The 17,544-nt window shown below is 38.0% G+C and overlaps 2 protein-coding genes across 2 annotated transcripts in view; both read left to right on the top strand.

Moving 5' to 3' along the window:
- The window catches only part of TVP23C (trans-golgi network vesicle protein 23 homolog C), a 128,974-nt gene that overhangs the window by 94,204 nt on the left and 17,226 nt on the right, over positions 1-17,544 (top strand). The window lies entirely within an intron of this gene.
- CDRT4 (CMT1A duplicated region transcript 4) overlaps positions 866-17,544 on the top strand; it is a 37,311-nt gene continuing 20,632 nt past the window's right edge. The window contains exon 1 of the mRNA XM_072640951.1: positions 866-977. Within this exon, the coding sequence (XP_072497052.1) occupies positions 956-977 (22 nt within the window). The 5' untranslated portion in view covers positions 866-955. The remainder of the gene's footprint in view (positions 978-17,544) is intronic.

The raw sequence follows: 17,544 nt of genomic DNA, 5'->3' as shown, positions 1-17,544 counted from the left end.
AGGACTGAGTCAGAAGCTATCTCAGTGTCAGTAATCCAGGTGCAACATGACAATGGTTTCACCTGGAATTTGATATTTAGGACAGAGAGGAGAAAAAAAACCCAGATAAGAGACTGATTTCAAAGGAATAATGAGTAAGGCTTGGTGACTGAATGTATTTAAAAGAATGTAGATATATGATGGATATCCTCATAGCAGTTACACATAATAGTTAAGATCTTATTTAACATTCAACTTTGATCTAGATGATCCTCACTCCCAAACCTACTGTTATGCTCACATCCTTAAAGCTCACAAACCTCTTCCTTCAGGAAAAGATCATGGAAGGAAGCTTTTTTTGGCAACTCTTCCTTCCCTCCTGAAAAATAATTGGGAGGAAGGTGGAAAAATGCTGGCACCAAGTTCTTCATTGGAATAAAGAGTAGATCCCTTAATGGTAAAGGTTGAAAACTACTTATTGCCCCATGGTTTTGAACCCTTGTCTGGCTTTGTGATCGGGGGTAAACTACTTCTTTGGGGTCCAAATTTTCATCTCTGGAAAATGACAGAATTTTATTAAATGTTCTCTAAGCACTCCTTTAGCCATAATAGTCTGAGATTCCAAGAATTATGGCCGAGTAGCTAGAGCTGAGTTCATCTTATCAATTTTTTTTTCATTTTCACCTGTAAGTTTATAATATGCAAATTCACTAAAGTATCCAAGGAGAAAGATAATGGAGGAGGGAGAAAAAACATAGAGAAGCTTGGCAATTGATGATGTCACAATCCTATAACTTAGCTGTAGGCAGGAAGATAGCAACAGAGACCACGAAGAGGAGAAGGAAAGACTGGTTAGAAGAGTATAAAGGGGGAAAAGAAACTTCAATGGGAAAGTAGAGGGGGGAGAAAATTATAAAAAAAAAACAGTAAATGATCACAGGGCAGGAGAAAGACGAGAAGAAACAGAAACAACATAATGGTCTTTAGAAATATCACAGGTAAAAGTGCATTATATATACTTTAATATTTCAAGTCATCATCTTTCCAACTAATAATTCAGATCACAGACCCATGCCTTAGAATATTTTGGCCAAAAATTCACTGCCTGGTGGTCAGCTTTCAGCTGCATTCTACAGTTCTTCAAATATTGGTGTTTTCTAAACAGGAAAGTGCACAGTACAATAAGTGTGACTTTTAAAAGAATAATTAGGAAATTATTTAGTCGCATCACAAAAGGATTCTTAAATTGATAAGATTCCTAGAATCTTCAGTTCTTTTAAATTCCTGGTGAGCATTAAAGTGTTTTCAGAGATTTCTTCCCTTTCTTTTATAGTTGGTCAATTGTTTGATAGGCTTGGAAGGGCTAAGAAAGGTTAATCCAAGTTAGGGAAAGCTTAGAAAAATAGGACAGTATAGTACTTTTGGAGCTGAAAGACCTGGGTTCAAACTCTACATCATACATATTACTTACATGCCCCTTCTGGACAAATTCACTGACCTCTTGATCTACACTCTTCTCAAAATTTGTAAAATGAGGGTGTTGTCCTAGATGGTCTCTGAGATTCCTTCCAACTCTAGATCTGTGATCCTGTGATTGCTTTACTACTAAGGGCCTCTGATCCATTAGGAGAAAAGAAATTAACTGAGAGCCCCATTTACCTTTTTTTCTTCTTGGAAAATTATGAAACATTCAAATTCAATAAAAATGTGAACAAGTACTTGTTAAGTATAGTTAAGGGACAGAGTCAAATAATATAAAGGAAATTTATGTTCCATCATTCTCTCTTCCTGAAATTCCTTTCCCTCCTGTTTATACTCTTCTATTTATCTGAAAGTGTCATATTCTTTCTTTAAGGTCTAGCTCAATTTGTTCTTACTCCATGAAGTGTTCCCGTGCTGCACCAGTCTTCAACTTTCTAGTTCTGAGCCCCTGTAAAACTATTTATTCATCCCACTCTTTTAGCCCTAAGCATGTGCTACCTTGTATAGCTTCCACTGTAAGTTACTCTTCCATAGAGAATTTAAGTCTTGAGAGGGCAGCTGCTACTTTTATGTTCTAGAGTGCATAGTGGGTCTAGGAACTATATGGTTCATGAATCCCTTAGGAAGCTCTGCTAGGCCATGGCTTATTTGTTTGTTTATTTTCCTCCTTTACTCCCTTCTGACTCAGAGAAGTGTTCATACTTGGTAAAAAGAATAACAGGATACTAATACCTTGTTAGCACATTAAAACTTTATAGAATCATGGGATCACAGATTTAGAGCAGAAAGGGTCATTGAACCCAACTACTTTATTTTACAGATGAGGAAACTGAGACCCAGAAAGGTTAAATTACTTACTCAGGGTCATGCTCCAAGTAAATAAATATCTGAGTCATGATTTGATACCAGGTCTTCCTCCAAGTCCAGTATTATAATCACTAGCCACTCCTTAAATATAACTGTGAGTAGTATGTTCTGTGAACCCCGTCTTTATATTTGTATTACTTTTTATCTTTTGATGCAAATGATCTGTCTCTCCATCTCTACTGACCTTGTCCCTCTAGGGCCAAAACTGTGCCTAATAACTCTGAAGAAAGGTAGAGAATCACTTATTAAACTTGAATCATATTTTCCCCTGTGATACTTTGAACTTGTTCTTTATGTATCTTTGTTCCAGGAGTTAAGAGACTTGAAGGGTTAGCCCTGGTTCTACAACTGGCTGCCTACATGACCTCTACCAAGCCACATACTTTTTCATCTCTAAAATGAGGAGACTGGACTAGATCTCTATCCAGCTCTACTATTTTATATCACTGATTGTGTAATGTGATCATGAGCCTTTGATTACTGAAGCAAGTTGGCCAGGAGTAGCTTCCAGTTTAGTTCATTTGGTACTCCTCGAGATATCTTGAAAGATGATGTGCATGTCCTGCTGTTAATTATCCAAGGGGGATGACAGGATTCTGAAAGATAATGGAAGAGGTTTTGGTTTATGCAACTTTACTGAAGAAAAACAAATAAATTACTAGCAGAGCTGTTCAGCCATTGGCTATTTGCATCATTCATTAACCGCTGTCCTAAACAGTGTATTGGAAGATAGATTAATTAATAGCTCCAGACTTCCTAACAAAATTTAAATGAAAATTTAAAAAGTTCAAGACTCTTTCTTGTAATGCAAGGGGTGTTTGACTTCCACAGGTCGTTTCTTTATTAATATGCATAAAATGCATCATGTTTTCTATTCTACTGATACTAGTTTTCTAATCACATCAGTTGCAAACATGAAGTGTATCATGAAACCTCAAATCTCTAACAGTGGAAGACATACATCTATCAGTATGTGTATGTGTGTAACTGCGTGTTTGTCCTTCGTTGCCGAAGGAGACCATGCCGTCAGAGAAATAATGACATGACTTGCACTTGACCTTGTTTTGAATGAGGGAAGGCTGTGCAGGGTCACCAGCCTCACTTCTCCTCCAGAGCCATCTGAATCCAGTGACCAGATATTCATCAGGATGACTGGAGATGACCCAGGATGAGGCAATTGGGGTTAAGTGACTTGCCCAAGGTCACACAGCTAGTGAGTATCAAGTGTCTGAGGTGAGATTTGAACTCAGGTCCTCCTGACTCCTGCATTGGTGTTCTATCCACTGCACCACCTAGATGCCCCTATATGTGTGTGTGTGTATACACATACACAAACACACACACACACATATATATGTTTTGATTTTTAACATTGCCAAAATTTCCTCCACTATCCCTCCATCTTCTAGAGGGCCATTCCATATACCAATATTTTTAAAGAGAGAAAGAGACAGAGAGATCAAAAAAACTGATCAGTGCATTGAAAAAGTCTGAAAATGTTTGCAATGTACCTCATTCATGAGCCTCCCACCTCTGCAAAAGGGTGGATAAAGGAATATCTTCTCTTATCTCTTTGGAGCTAGGTTTATTCTTTCTAAATTTACAACACTCATTTTTGTTGTTGTTTTTTTGTTTTTCAGGTGTATTTTCATTTACATTGTTAAAGTCTTGGTGTGTATTTTTTCTTGGCTCTGATTATTTTATTGCATCAGTTCACATAGAATTTTCCATGCTTTTCATTATTTCATCTTTTTTTTTTGTAAAAGAGTATGATATGTTTATCTCAGAGGGGAAATTCATTTTTATCTATTCGACAAATGCAAAAAATTATTAAGTACATGATTTTGTAAAAATTAAGGGAAAAAACCCTTTTCTAGCAACAATCAAGGTAATAAAAAAAATGGTAGACAATGAATCATGAAAATGTGAAGTCTGGGAATTCTGACAATAAAAAACTTGGCCAGTGAGTAAATCCACATCTTTTTCATTTTAATTGGGAGAGACTGAATTACACAGAATGAGCAGGTGTGGGTAGTTTGTGATTTTATTTCATTATCATTACCTACTAAACACTCCCCTCTTCCTAACTTTCCTATACTGTTGAAGGGACCACCAACCTTTCAGTGTCCCAGGTTCAAAAATAGTAGTCATCCCTACCTCTTCATTCTCTGTCACCTTCCATCTCCAACCTACTGCCAAGGCCTGTTGATTTTTTTTCCCACTTAATAGTGTTTTATTTCTTCTAATTTAATGTAAAGATAGTTTTCAACATTACTGTTATAAGATTTTGAATTCGAATTTGTTTTCTCTGTCCCTCCCCTCCTACCCCAAGACAGCAAACAATCTGATATAGGCTATACATGTACAATCATATTAAATATATTTCCACATTAGTCATGTTGTGAAAAAATAATCAGAACAAAAGGGAAAAACCATGAGAAAGAAAAAAAGAGAGAAAATAGTATGCTTCAATTTGTATTCAGACTTAAAGTTCTTTCTCTGGATGTGGGTATCATTTTCCATCATGAATCTTTTGGAATTGTCTTAGATCACTGCATTGCTGAGAAGAGCTGAGTCTATCAAAGTTGGTCATTGCACCATGTTGCTGTTTCTCTGTACAATGTTATCCTGGTTCTGCTCGCTTCACTCAGCATCAATTCTTGCTAGTCTTTCCAGGTTTTTCTAAAGCCCACCTGCTCATCATTTCTTATAGAACAATAGTATTCCATTACATTCATATGCCACAGCTTGTTTAGCCATTCCTCAATTGATGGGCATCCCCTCAATTTCCAATTCTTTGCCACCACAAAAAAAAAAAAGCTGCTATAAATATTTTTGTACATGTGAATCTTTTCCCCATTTTTATGATTCCTTTCGTATACAGACCTAGTAGTGGTATTGCTGGGTCAAAGAATATGCATGGTTTTATAGCCATTTGGGCATAGTTTCAAATTGCTCTCCAAAATCCTACCATGTGTTATTTACAAGAAACACATTTGAAGCAAAAGCATACACACAGAGTAAATGTAAGGGACTGGAGCAGAATGTATTATGCTTTAACTGAAGTCAAAAAAGCAGGAGAAACAATCCTAATCTTAGACAAAGTAAAAGCAAAAATAGACCTAATTAAAGATAACTATTTGGAGATCATGTGAAGGTTGAATGAGTCGTGACAGTTTCATAACTGAAAAGGGTGGATTTTCTTAAGTTTAATACCTCATATGATAAAGATGAATTTCTGACCATTACTAGGATTTCATTTATGGTATCAAAGGCAGTGAAGTAAGCGGGGGAGTGGCAGAAATGTCAGTTGTGGAGAAGCTGAGTTTGAGGAAGATAGCAACTAGAGTTGTGATTTGAATTTCTCTAATTATTAGTAATTTTCACCTTCTTTCATATAGTTGTTAAATAATTTGCTAAATAGTTTGCTATTCTTCTTTTGAGACCTAATTATTCCTGTCTTTTCATCTTTCAGCTCTCAGGTAATAACATTTCAATTTTTATATTAATTATATATCTCAGATACATAACAAGCCCTTGCCAGAGAAATTTGATTCAAAGATTTGTTTTTCCCATTTGACAGCTTCCCTTCTTTCTTAGGTGCATTAATTTTGTTTATAAGGAGATTTCTGTTCCATGTAATCAGTTATTCATTTTATCTTTTGAAATTGCCTCTATCTCTTGTTTAGTTAAGATCTCCTACCCATAGTTGTGAGAGGTATAAGATCAGTTTTTCATCTCATTTTTAAAAAATAGATTGCTCTTTAATGTTAAAGACACATTCATATATAAGTGGAACGTAGCATAAAGTATTGATCTATGCCTAACTTCTGCCAGATTGCTTTACAATTTTCCTGGCAGTTTTTATCAAATAACTATGCCTCTTACAGCATAAACCCTTTGGATTGGTTCACAGCAAAACCCTTTGGGTTGGCTCTCTCAACAGAACTGCTTTATCCAATCAAGCACTCAAACAACACTGCTTTTTCTAATTAGTTTTCAGCTTCTTACATCAAAACAGATGCAAAGCTTTCTCTGTTATCAAACCAGAGACAGAAATGAAAGTGTTTCTCTATTGTCAAGCTATTAATAAAGCAGAAATTTAATGCAAGGGCAGAATTCAGTTCTCTCCCTATAACTTTTTTCCCAGCTAGTCAGCAAAGCAGTACCTCTCTTTCAATCAGCAGCCTCCCAGAATGTTAGCTGAAGCATTTGTCGAATTTTGCTATCTCTTTTAAGTATACTCTTTTACTATCTGCTTCCATTTTATGGGACAGTTCATCCCATTCACATTCATAGTTATAATTACTGCCTGTGTGTTTTCCTCCACCCTATTCTTCTTCCTATTTGTCCCCTCTCCTTGCACCCTTTCCCACATCACCAATGTTTTGCTTCTGTCTACCACCTCCCTTGATGTAACCTCCTTGCTGTCAGTCCCTCCCACCCCACTTATTTAATCTCCTCCTTTCCCACTTTCTTGACAGGTAAGATAGATTTCTATATTCATCTGATTGGATATTTGGTATTTTATTCTGTCTTTGAGCCAATACTGATGAGAGTAAGTTTCAAGCAGTACCCATAGCCCATCTTCCCCTACACTGTAGTAAGTCTTTTGTGCCTCTTCATATGAAATAATTCACCACATTCTACCTCTCCCTTCCTTTAGCACTCATTGCACTACTCTTTCTCATCCCTTAATTCTTTTTTATGTCATTTCCTCACATTCTCTTATACCCGTACCCTCTTTCTATGTGTGTTTCTCCTAGCTGTACCATTAGAGAAACATTTTTTTAAAGAATTACAAGTATCATCTTCCCATGTGGGGATGTAAACAGTTTAGTTCTACTGAATCTCTTATGTTTTCTTTTTCCTTTTATTGGAGGTTGAATTTTTGGTTTAGTTCTCATCTTCTTATGAAACCTTGAAATCCCTGTATTTCATTGAATGACCATTTTTCTTTCCTTGATGCACTATACTTAAATTTGCCTGATAGGGGATTCTTGATTATAGTCCTAACCCCTTTGCCCTCTGGAATATCATGACCTCCAGTCTTTTAATGTTGCAGCTGCCAAGTCCTGTTATAATCCTGATTGTGACTCCCCAGTATTTGAATGGTTTCTTTCTGGTCACGTAGTTTTTTTCTTTGACATGATGGTTCAGAAATTTCATTATAATGTTCCTTGGAGTTTTTATTTTGGGGTCTCTTTCCTGTGGTGATTGACAGATTCTTTCAATGCTTATTTTGCCTCTGGTTCCAGTATATCAGTGCAGTTTTCCTTGACAATTTCTTGAAAGATACTATCCAAGTCCTCCTTTTGATTATGACTTTCAGGTAGCCCAGTGATTCTGATATTGTCTCTCCTGGATCCATTTTCTATTATCTATGTTTTTCCCATGAGGTATTTTACATTTTCTTCCATTTTTTCATTCTTTTGAATTTATTTGATGGGTTCTTGATGTCTTACAGAGTATTAACTTCTACTTGCCCAATTCTAACTTTTTAAGGTGTTGTTTTCCTCAGTAAGGATTTGTACTTTCTTTTCCGTTTGGACAATTGTTCTCTTTAAGAAGTTGTTTTCTTTATTGAATCTTTGTATCTTCTTTTCCATGTGACCAATTCTATGTTTTAAGCAGTTGTTTTCTTTGCCAAGTTGTTGAGTCTTTTTTCATGATTCTCTTGCATTTCTTTTCCCAATTTTTCTTCTACCTCTCTGATGTGATTTTTAAGCTCCTTTATGAGCACTTCCATGAGTTCTTTCTGGTCTTGAGACCACTTTCTGTTTTTCTTTGGTGTTTTGCCCATAGGGGTTTTGAGATTGTTGTCCTCTTCAGAGTTTGTGTCTTGATTTTCCCTGTGACTATAATAACTTTCTATATCCAGATTCTTTTGTTGTTGTTTGCTCTTCTTTGTTAGTCATTTTTCTTTCTTTTAAATTTGAGCTCTACTTCCCAGTTGGTAAAGGCATTGTCTCAGGCTTCTTGTGCCAAGGGCTGTAGGCCCTGGCTGTTTACGTGGTGTTGCACTGATGCTGCCCTGGAATGCACTTGGGATCCCTCTGTCTAGTGCTGTGCTGAGGAGGTGGCATGGAAAGTTTCTGGTGCTACTGGCAAACATAGGGGTCTGGCAGCTTACCCAGTGCTGAACTGAGATCTTATTGGTGGGGTTTGGTATGTGCTGAGGCAGATGGGGTCCTTCTGCATTTCCCAAGGACTGCACTGAGGTATCTAGTGGTCTGCCTACTGGTAGCTGCCTGTTTGTCCAGGGCTATGCTGAAGCACATGGCAGGGGCTTCGCAGCTGCCTGTTTGTTTGGGCACCCATAGGGTTGGCATTAATCTTTGTGCCCAGGGATACAGTGAAGCACATGGAGGTCTGGCTGCTGAAGGTTGCCTCTTTGTCTGGAGCTATGTTGAAGCATATGGGTAGTTCTCAGAGCTGGAGTCTGCCCATTCTTCCAGTTATGGTGAGGCGGGGGGTTGGGGGGGAGGTGGTCTGAGGAGGAATGGGGTCCTGGTGTTGTTGTTTTCATGTTCTACAGCAGTGGGGCTCAGGTTCTACTACTGGTTTGCTGGCATGAAGCTTGTTGCTGGCTTGCTGTGATGCTTCCTATCCTGTGCTGTACTCCTCTTTTACCCAAGGGATATAAACTTTTCTTGCAAATCTTCCAAGTTTCTTGGGTTCAAAGATTGTTCCTGCCCCCTACATCCCCTTGTGTTTTTGCTGTTTCTGCTGTTCCAGGATTTATTTGGGGGCACTATTTTATGGTTGTTTAGTAGAGGTGAGTATTGGAGAGTTGTGGCAATTTACTGCTTACTCTACCATCTTAGTTCCTGGAAGTAGAATATGTAAGTCACTTTTTTGAGCTCCTGACTTGGTGACTGTGGAAGAAAGTAGCAATTTATATCCTTTTAATTTTGAAGAATATCCTTTTAGTGCCTAATTAATGACAATGGCTTTAATTAGATTTTATAGTCCATGGCTGCTTTTTAATTTTCAAAAATTACTTATTTTTACGAGAATTTATGATCTCTCTCCATGGCTCAAAACCACAATGAGAAAAAACATTTTTTATTTTTTTTATTATTAAATTTATTTATTTAGGTTTTCAACATTCATTTCCACAAAATTTTGAGTTCCAAATTTTCTCCCCATTTCTCCCCTCCCTCCACCCCCAAATGCCAAGTATTCTAATTACCCCTATCACCAATCTGCCCTTCCTTCTAACATCCCTCCCTTCCCTTATCCCCATCTTCTCCTTTGTCGTGTAGGGCAAGATAAATTTCTATATCCCATTACCTGTATTTCTTATTTCCTAGTTGTATGGAAGAACAATACTCAACAGTTGTTCCTAAAACTTTGACTTCCAACTTTTCTTCCTCCCTCCCTCTCCACGCATCCCCACTGGGAAGGCAAGCAATTCAATATAGGCCATATCTGTGTAGTTTTGCAAATGACTTCCATAATAGTCATGTTGTGCAAGACTAACTATATTTCCCTCCATCCTATCCTGCCCCCCATTGCTTCTGTTCTCTCTTTTGATCCTGACCCTCCTCAAGAGTGTTGACTTCAAATTGCTCCCTCCTCCCATTGCCCTCCCTTCCATCATCCCCCCCACCCTGCTTATCCCCTTGTCCCCTACTTTCCTGTATTGTAAGATAGGTTTTCATACCAATATGAGTGTGCATTTTATTCCTTCCTTTAGTCAAATGTGATGAGAGTAAGCTTCATGGTTTTTCTCTCACCTCCCTCCTTTTTCCCTCCACTGAAAAATCTTTAACTTGCCTCTTTTATGAGAGATAATTTGCCCCATTGCATTTCTCCCTTTCTCCTCCCAATATATTTCTCTCTCACCCCTTAATTTCACTTTTTTAAGATATGATCCCATCCTATTCAACTCACCCTGTGCTGTGTGTGTGTGTGTGTGTGTGTGTGTGTGTGTGTGTAATCCCACCAACTACCCAGATACTGAAAAAAGTTTCAAGAGTTGCAAATATTGTCTTTCCATGTAGGAATGTAAACAATTCAACTTTAGTAAGTCACTTATGCTTTCTCTTTGCTGTTTACCTTTTCATGCTTCTCTTCATTCTTGTGTGTGAAAGTCAAATTTTCTTTTCAGCTCTGGTCTTTTCATCAAGAATGCTTGAAAGTCCTCTATTTCATTGAAAGACCATTTTTTCCACTGAAGTATTATACTCAGTTTTTCTGGGTAGGTGATTCTTGGTTTTAGTTCTAATTCCTTTGACTTCTGGAATATCCTATTCCACGCCCTTCGATGCCTTAATGTGGAAGCTGCTAGATCTTGTGTTATCCTGATTGTATTTCCACAATACTTGAATTGTTTCTTTCTAGCTGCTTGCAATATTTTCTCCTTGACCTGGGAACTCTGGAATTTGGCCACAGTGTTCCTAGGAGTTTCTCTTTTTGAATCTCTTTCAGGAGGTGATTGGTAGATTCTTTCAATATTTATTTTGCCCCCTGGTTCTAGAATATCAGGGCAGTTTTCCTTGATAATTTCATGAAAGATGATGTCTAGGCACTTTTTTTGATCATGGCTTTCAGGTAGTCCCATAATTTTTAAATTGTCTCTCCTGGATCTATTTTCCAGGTCAGTTGTTTTTGCAGTGAGATATTTCACATTATCTTCCATTTTTTCATTCTTTTGGTTTTGTTTTGTGATTTCTTGGTTTCTCATAAAGTCATTGGCCTCCATCTGTTCCATTCTAATTTTTAAAGAACTGTTTTCTTCAGTGAGCTTTTGAACCTCCTTTTCCATTTGGCTAATTCTGCTTTTGAAAGCATTCTTCTCCTCATTGGCTCTTTGAACCTCTTTTGCCAGTTGAGTTAGCCTATTTTTAAAGGTATTATTTTCTTCAGCATATTTTGGGATCTCTTTTAGCAAGCTGTTGACTTGCTTTTCATGCTTTTCTTTCATCTCTCTCATTTCTCTTCCCAGTTTTTCCTCCACCTCTCTAACTTGATTTTCAAAATCCTTTTTGAGCTCTTCCATGGCCTGAGCCCACTGAATATTTATTTTGGATGTTTGGGATACAGAAGCCTTGACTTTTATGTCTTTCCCTGATGGTAAGCATTGTTCTTCCTCATCAGAAAGGATGGGAGAAGATATCTGTTCACCAAGAAAGTAACCTTCTTTGGTCTTATTTTTTTTTCCCTTTTTTGGGCATTTTCCCAACCAGTTACTTGACTTTTGGGTCCTTTGTCAAGAGTAGGGTATACTCTGGGAATCTGTAAGATCTCAGTTCCTTCAAGGTGGCACAATCAAGAGTGTACACTGATCTGGGAGCAGAAGAGATTTTTGTGTCCAGAATCTTAGCAGTTTCCTCTCCCCAGCCACCTGGCCTCCACCTGTTCCAAGCCAGCACTGGGGGCAGAGATTCAGATAAGCTGCATGGGCAGGGCCACCATTCAGTGTGAGATAAAGATCAACTGCTGCAAGGCCTCTACACAGGGCTGAGGTAAGCATGGGCTGCTCAGTGCCCCCAGGGGTTTTACGATCCAACAATGGATGCGGCTGCTGCCTGAGGTCAGAGCTATGGAAAGGCCCTTTTCCCTTCCTGGCCAGCTGAAAAAACCCTGTCACTGACCTTTGGCGCCTGTGGGTTGAGGAATCTGCAAACCGCTGCTGCTGCAACTGGAGATTCCACACCCGAGGGCTGTTTGCAAGCTAGGCTGGGCTCCGCTCTGCTGTGAACATTTCCCACTGGCCTTTCAGGTGACCCTGGACTGGAAATCTCCTCCACTCTGTTGTTCTCCACTTCTGCTGCTCCAGAATTTGTTGAGAGCCCCTCTCTACAGGTATTTTATGCGCTGTGTGGGGAAAGGCAGCATATATGTGTCTTTCTACTCTGCAATCTTGGCTCCACCCCCCAGCATTTTTATTTTTTAAAAAAATATTTATTTTCTTCCTAGCTCCGAACCCACAGCCCATAAAATATCTGTAAAGAAGAACTCCCAATAAATTCTGGAGCAGCAGAAGCCACAGAACAATGGAGCAGACGAGATTTCTGTTCCAGAGGGACCTGAAAACCTCTCGCGAAAGGTCCTTCCCGCTGCAGACCCAGAGCCAAGCCCAGCCCTGTGTTGGCCATGCGGCACCGAGAGGAGCGGATCTGAGCAGGCTTCAGGGACAGAATCTCCAGCAGCAGCACAGGTCCCTCCACCCATGGGCCCCAAAGGTTGGTGAGAGGGTCTTCTCGGCTTGCCGAGAGGGGAGTGGGGTCCCCCATAACTCAGGCCCCCTCAGAAGGCAGCAGCGGGGGTGGCAGCGGACAGGGACTCCCAAAGCAGGCAGGAGCCTGGATCCATTGTTGAAGGTCTCCACATAAACCCCCTGAGGGAACTGAGTCCCCTGTGGCGGCCCTGTCCCCACCTAAGCACCTGAACTTAATCTCACACTGAATAGCAGCCCTGCCCCCACCCAAAGCCCTGAGGCTGGGAAGCAGCATTTGAATATCAGACCCCAAGGGCTGGCTGGGCGGATCTGGAGGCAAAGTGGGTGTGAAGAGAATATTCAGAAGTCAAGTCACAGGCTGGAAAAATGCCCAGAAAAGGGAAAAAAAATAAGACTATAGAAGGTTACTTTCTTGGTGAACAGGTATTTCCTCCCTTCCTTTCTGATGAGGAAGAACAATGCTTACCATTAGGGAAAGACACAGAAGTCAAGGCTTCTGTATCCCAGCCCACCCAATGGGCTCAGGCCATGGAAGAGCTCAAAAAGGATTTTGAAAATCAAGTTAGAGAGGTGGAGGAAAAACTGGGAAGAGAAATGAGAGACATGCAAGAAAAGCATGAAAAGCAGGTCCACACCCTGCTAAAGGAGACCCAAAAAAATGCTGAAGAAAATAACACCTTGAAAAATAGGCTAACTCAACTGGCAAAAGAGGTTGAAAAAGCCAGTGAGGAGAAGAATGCTTTAAAAAGCAGAATTAGCCAAATGGAAAAGGAGGTTCAAAAGCTCACTGAAGAAAACCCTTCTTTAAAAATTAGAATGGAACAGATGGAGGCCAATGACTTTATGAGAAACCAAGAAATCACAAAACAAAACCAAAAGAATGAAAAAATGGAAGATAATGTGAAATATCTCATTGGAAAAACAACTGACCTGGAAAATAGATCCAGGAGAGACAATTTAAAAATTATGGGACTACCTGAAAGCCATGATCAAAAAAAGAGCCTAGACATCATCTTTCATGAAATCATCAAGGAAAACTGCCCTGAGATTTTAGAACCAGAGGGCAAAATAAGTATTCAAGGAATCCACAGATCACCTCCTGAAAGAGACCCAAAAAGAGAAACTCCTAGGAACACTGTGGCCAAATTCCAGAGTTCCCAGGTCAAGGAGAAAATATTGCAAGCAGCTAGAAAGAAACAATTCAAGTATTGTGGAAATACAATCAGGATAACACAAGATCTAGCAGCTTCCACATTAAGGCATTGAAGGGCGTGGAATAGGATACTCCAGAAGTCAAAGGAACTAGGACTAAAACCAAGAATCACCTACCCAGCAAAACTGAATATAATACTTAAGGGGAAAACATGGTCTTTCAATGAAATAGAGGACTCTCAAGCATTCTTGATGAAAAGACCAGAGCTGAAAAGAAAATTTGACTTTCACACACAAGAATGAAGAGAAGCATGAAAAGGTAAACAGCAAAGAGAAGTCATAAGGGACTTACTGAAGTTGAACTGTTTACATTCCTACATGGAAAGACAATATTTGTAACTCTTGAAACTTTTCAGTAGCTGGGTACTGGGTGGGATTACACACACACACACACACATGCACACGCACACACACACACACATAGAGACAGAGTGCACAGAGTCAATTGAAGAGGATGGGATCATATCTTTAAAAAATGGAATCAAGCAGTGAGAGAAAAATATATTGGGAGGAGAAAGGGAGAAATGGAATGAGGCAAATTATCTCTCATAAAAGAGGCAAGCAAAAGACTTTTTAGTGGAGGGAAAAAGAGGGGAGGTGAGAGAAAAACATGAAGTTTACTCTTATCACATTCCACTAAAGGAAGGAATAAAATGCACACTCATTTTGGTATGAAAACCTATCTTACAATACAGGAAAGTGGGGGATAAGGGGATAAGCAGGGTGAGGGGGATGATGGAAGGGAGGGCAATGGGAGGAGGGAGCAATTTGAGGTCGACACTCATGGGGAGGGACAGGATCAAAAGAGAGAATAGAAGTAATGGGGGACAGGATAGGATGGAGGGAAATATAGTTAGTCTTATACAACAGGACTATTATGGAAGTCATTTGCAAAACTACACAGATATGGCCTATATTGAATTGCTTGCCTTCTGAAGGGAAGGGTTGGGGAGGGAGGGAGGAAGAGAAGTTGGAACTCAAAGCATTAGGAAGAACTGTCGAGTACTGTTCTTGCTGCTAGAAAACAAGAAATATAAGTAAAGGGGTATAGAAAGTTATTTGGCCCTACAGGACAAAAGAGAAAATGGGGACAAGGGCAGAGGGATGATAGAAGAGAGGGCAGATTGGTGACAGGGGCAATTAGAATGCTTGGTGTTTTGGGGTGAGGGGAGGGGACAAAAGTGGAGAAAATTTGGAACCCAAAATTTTGTGAAAATGAATGTTAAAAGTTAAATAAAAAATAAACAAATAAAAATGTAAAATAAAATAAAACAAAATAAATATATATATATATGTATATATATATTTAGTTTTAGTTTTCAACATTCATTTCCAAAAGAATTTGAGTTCTAGATTTTCTCTTTCCCCTACCATACCCCTGCCCCAAGACAGTATGCAATCTGATATAGGCTCTACATATATATTCATATTAAACAAATTTTCACATTAGTTGTATTGTGAAGAAGAATTAGAATTAATGAAAGGAATTATGAGAAAGAAGAAACAAAACAAAAGGAAAAAAAGAGAGAGCAAATAGTGTGCTTCAGTCTGCATTCAGACTCCATAATTCTTTCTTAGGAGTGTGGATAGAATTTTCAATCATGAATCTTTCGGAGCTGTCTTACATCCTTGCGTTGCTGAGAAGAATTACGTCTATCAAAGTTGGCCATCGTATAATGTTGCTGTTACTGTATACAAAGTTCTCCTGATTCTGCTCACTTCATTCAGCATCAGTTCATGTAAGACTTTCCAGGTTTTTCTGAAGTACACCTGCTCATCATCTTATAGCACCGTAGTATTCCATTACATTCATAAACCACAGCTTGTTCAACCATTCCCCAATTGATGGGCATCCCCTCAATTTCCAATTCTTGGTTACCACATAAACAGCTGCTATAAATATTTTTGTACATATGGGCCCTTTGCCCATTTTTATGGTCTCTCTGGGATACAGCCCTAACGTGGTTAAAGGATATACACAGTTTTTTAGCTCTTTGGCCATAGTTCCAAATTGATCTCTAAAATGGTTGTATCAGTTCACAACTCCACCAACAATGCATTACTATTCCAATTTTCCCACATCTCCAACATCTACCATTTTTCTGTTTTGTCATGTTAGTCAATCTGATAGGTGTGAGGTGGTAGCTCACAGTTGTTTTAATTTGTATTTCTCTAAACAATAGTGATTTAGAGCATTTTTTCATATGACTATATGTAGCTTTAATTTCTTCATATCCTTCGATTATTTATCAATTGGGGAATGACTTGTATTCTCATGAATTTGACTCGGTTCTCTTTATATTTGAGAAATGAGGCCTTTATCAGAGACACTGACTGTAAAAATCTTTCCCAGCTTTCTGCTTCCATTCAAATCATGGTTGCATTGGCTTTGTCCAAAACCTTTTCAATTTAATATAATCAAAATTATCCACTTTGTATTTCATAATTTTTTCTATCTCTTGTTTGGTCGTAATTTCTTCCATTCTTCATACATCTGACAGGTAAACTATTCCTTGCTTTCCTATTTGGCTTACAGTATTGGCCTTTATATCTAAATTGTGTACCTCATTTTGACTTTATCCTGGTATATGGTATAAGAGATTGATCTATTCCTAGTTTCTACATACTATTTTCCAGTTTTTCTGGTAGTTTTTGTTAAATAGTGAGTTCTTATCCCAGAAGTCATTATTGTTTCTTGTGTACCTATTCCTGTTCCACTGATCCAGTGTTCTATTTCTTCACCAGTACTAAGTAGTTTTAATGAGTGCTACTTTATAATATAATTGAAGGTCTAGTATGGCTAAGCCACCCTCCCTTGCATTTCTTTTCATTAATTCCTTTGATAATCTGGACATTTTGTTCTTACAGATGAATTTTATTACTGTTTTTTTCTAGCTCTATAAAATAATTTTCTGATAGTTTGATTGGTATGGCACTGAATATGTAAATTAATTTGCACAGAATTGTTATTTTTATTATATCAACTCTGCCTACCCATGAGCAACTGATATTTTTCAGTTATTTAGATCCAACTTTATTTGTATGAAAAATATTTTGTAATTAATTCTGTTCGTATATTTCCTGGGTTTGTCTTGACAGGTAGATTCCCAAATATTTTATTCTATCTACAACAACTTTAAATGGAATTTTTCTTTCTGTCTCTTACTTCTGGGCTTTGTTGGTCATATAAAAAAATGTTGATGATTTCTGTGGGTTTATTTTATATTCTGAAACTTTGCTAAATTTATTATTTCAAGTAGATTTTTTAGAACATTCTCTAGGTTTCTCTAAGTATACCATTATATCCTCTGCAAAACATGATAGCTTTCTTCTCTGCCTATTTTAATTCTAATTCTAATTCCTTCAATTTCTTTTCCTTTCCTTATTGCTAAAGCTAACATTTCTAGTACTATATTGAATAACAATGGTGATAATGGAAATCCTTGTTTCACCCTCATTCTTATTGGAAATGCCAGCTTATCTCCTTTATATAGATCTAATTCTTAGGGAATTCATTGATGGCTTGTTCAATTTCTTTTTCTGAAATGGGGTTATTTAAGTATTTTATTTCCTTTTATGTTAATCTGAACCATTTATATTTTTGTAAATATTCATACAATTTACTAAGATAATCAAATTTATTGGCATGCAGTTAGGCAAAATAGCTACTATTGTTTTGATTTTCTCTTCATTGGTGATGAAATTACCTTTTCATTTTTTATACTGGTAATTTGGTTTTGTTCTTTTATTTTAATCAAATTAACAAAAGGTTTTTGTATTTTATTGGTTTCTTCAAACCAATTCTTAGTTTTATT

This window comes from Notamacropus eugenii, chromosome 2, assembly GCF_028372415.1.
Source record: "Notamacropus eugenii isolate mMacEug1 chromosome 2, mMacEug1.pri_v2, whole genome shotgun sequence".
Taxonomy (NCBI): Eukaryota; Metazoa; Chordata; class Mammalia; order Diprotodontia; family Macropodidae; genus Notamacropus; species Notamacropus eugenii.
The sequence above is the reverse complement of the archived record's forward strand: the minus strand, read 5'-3'. Positions and strand labels throughout refer to the sequence as shown.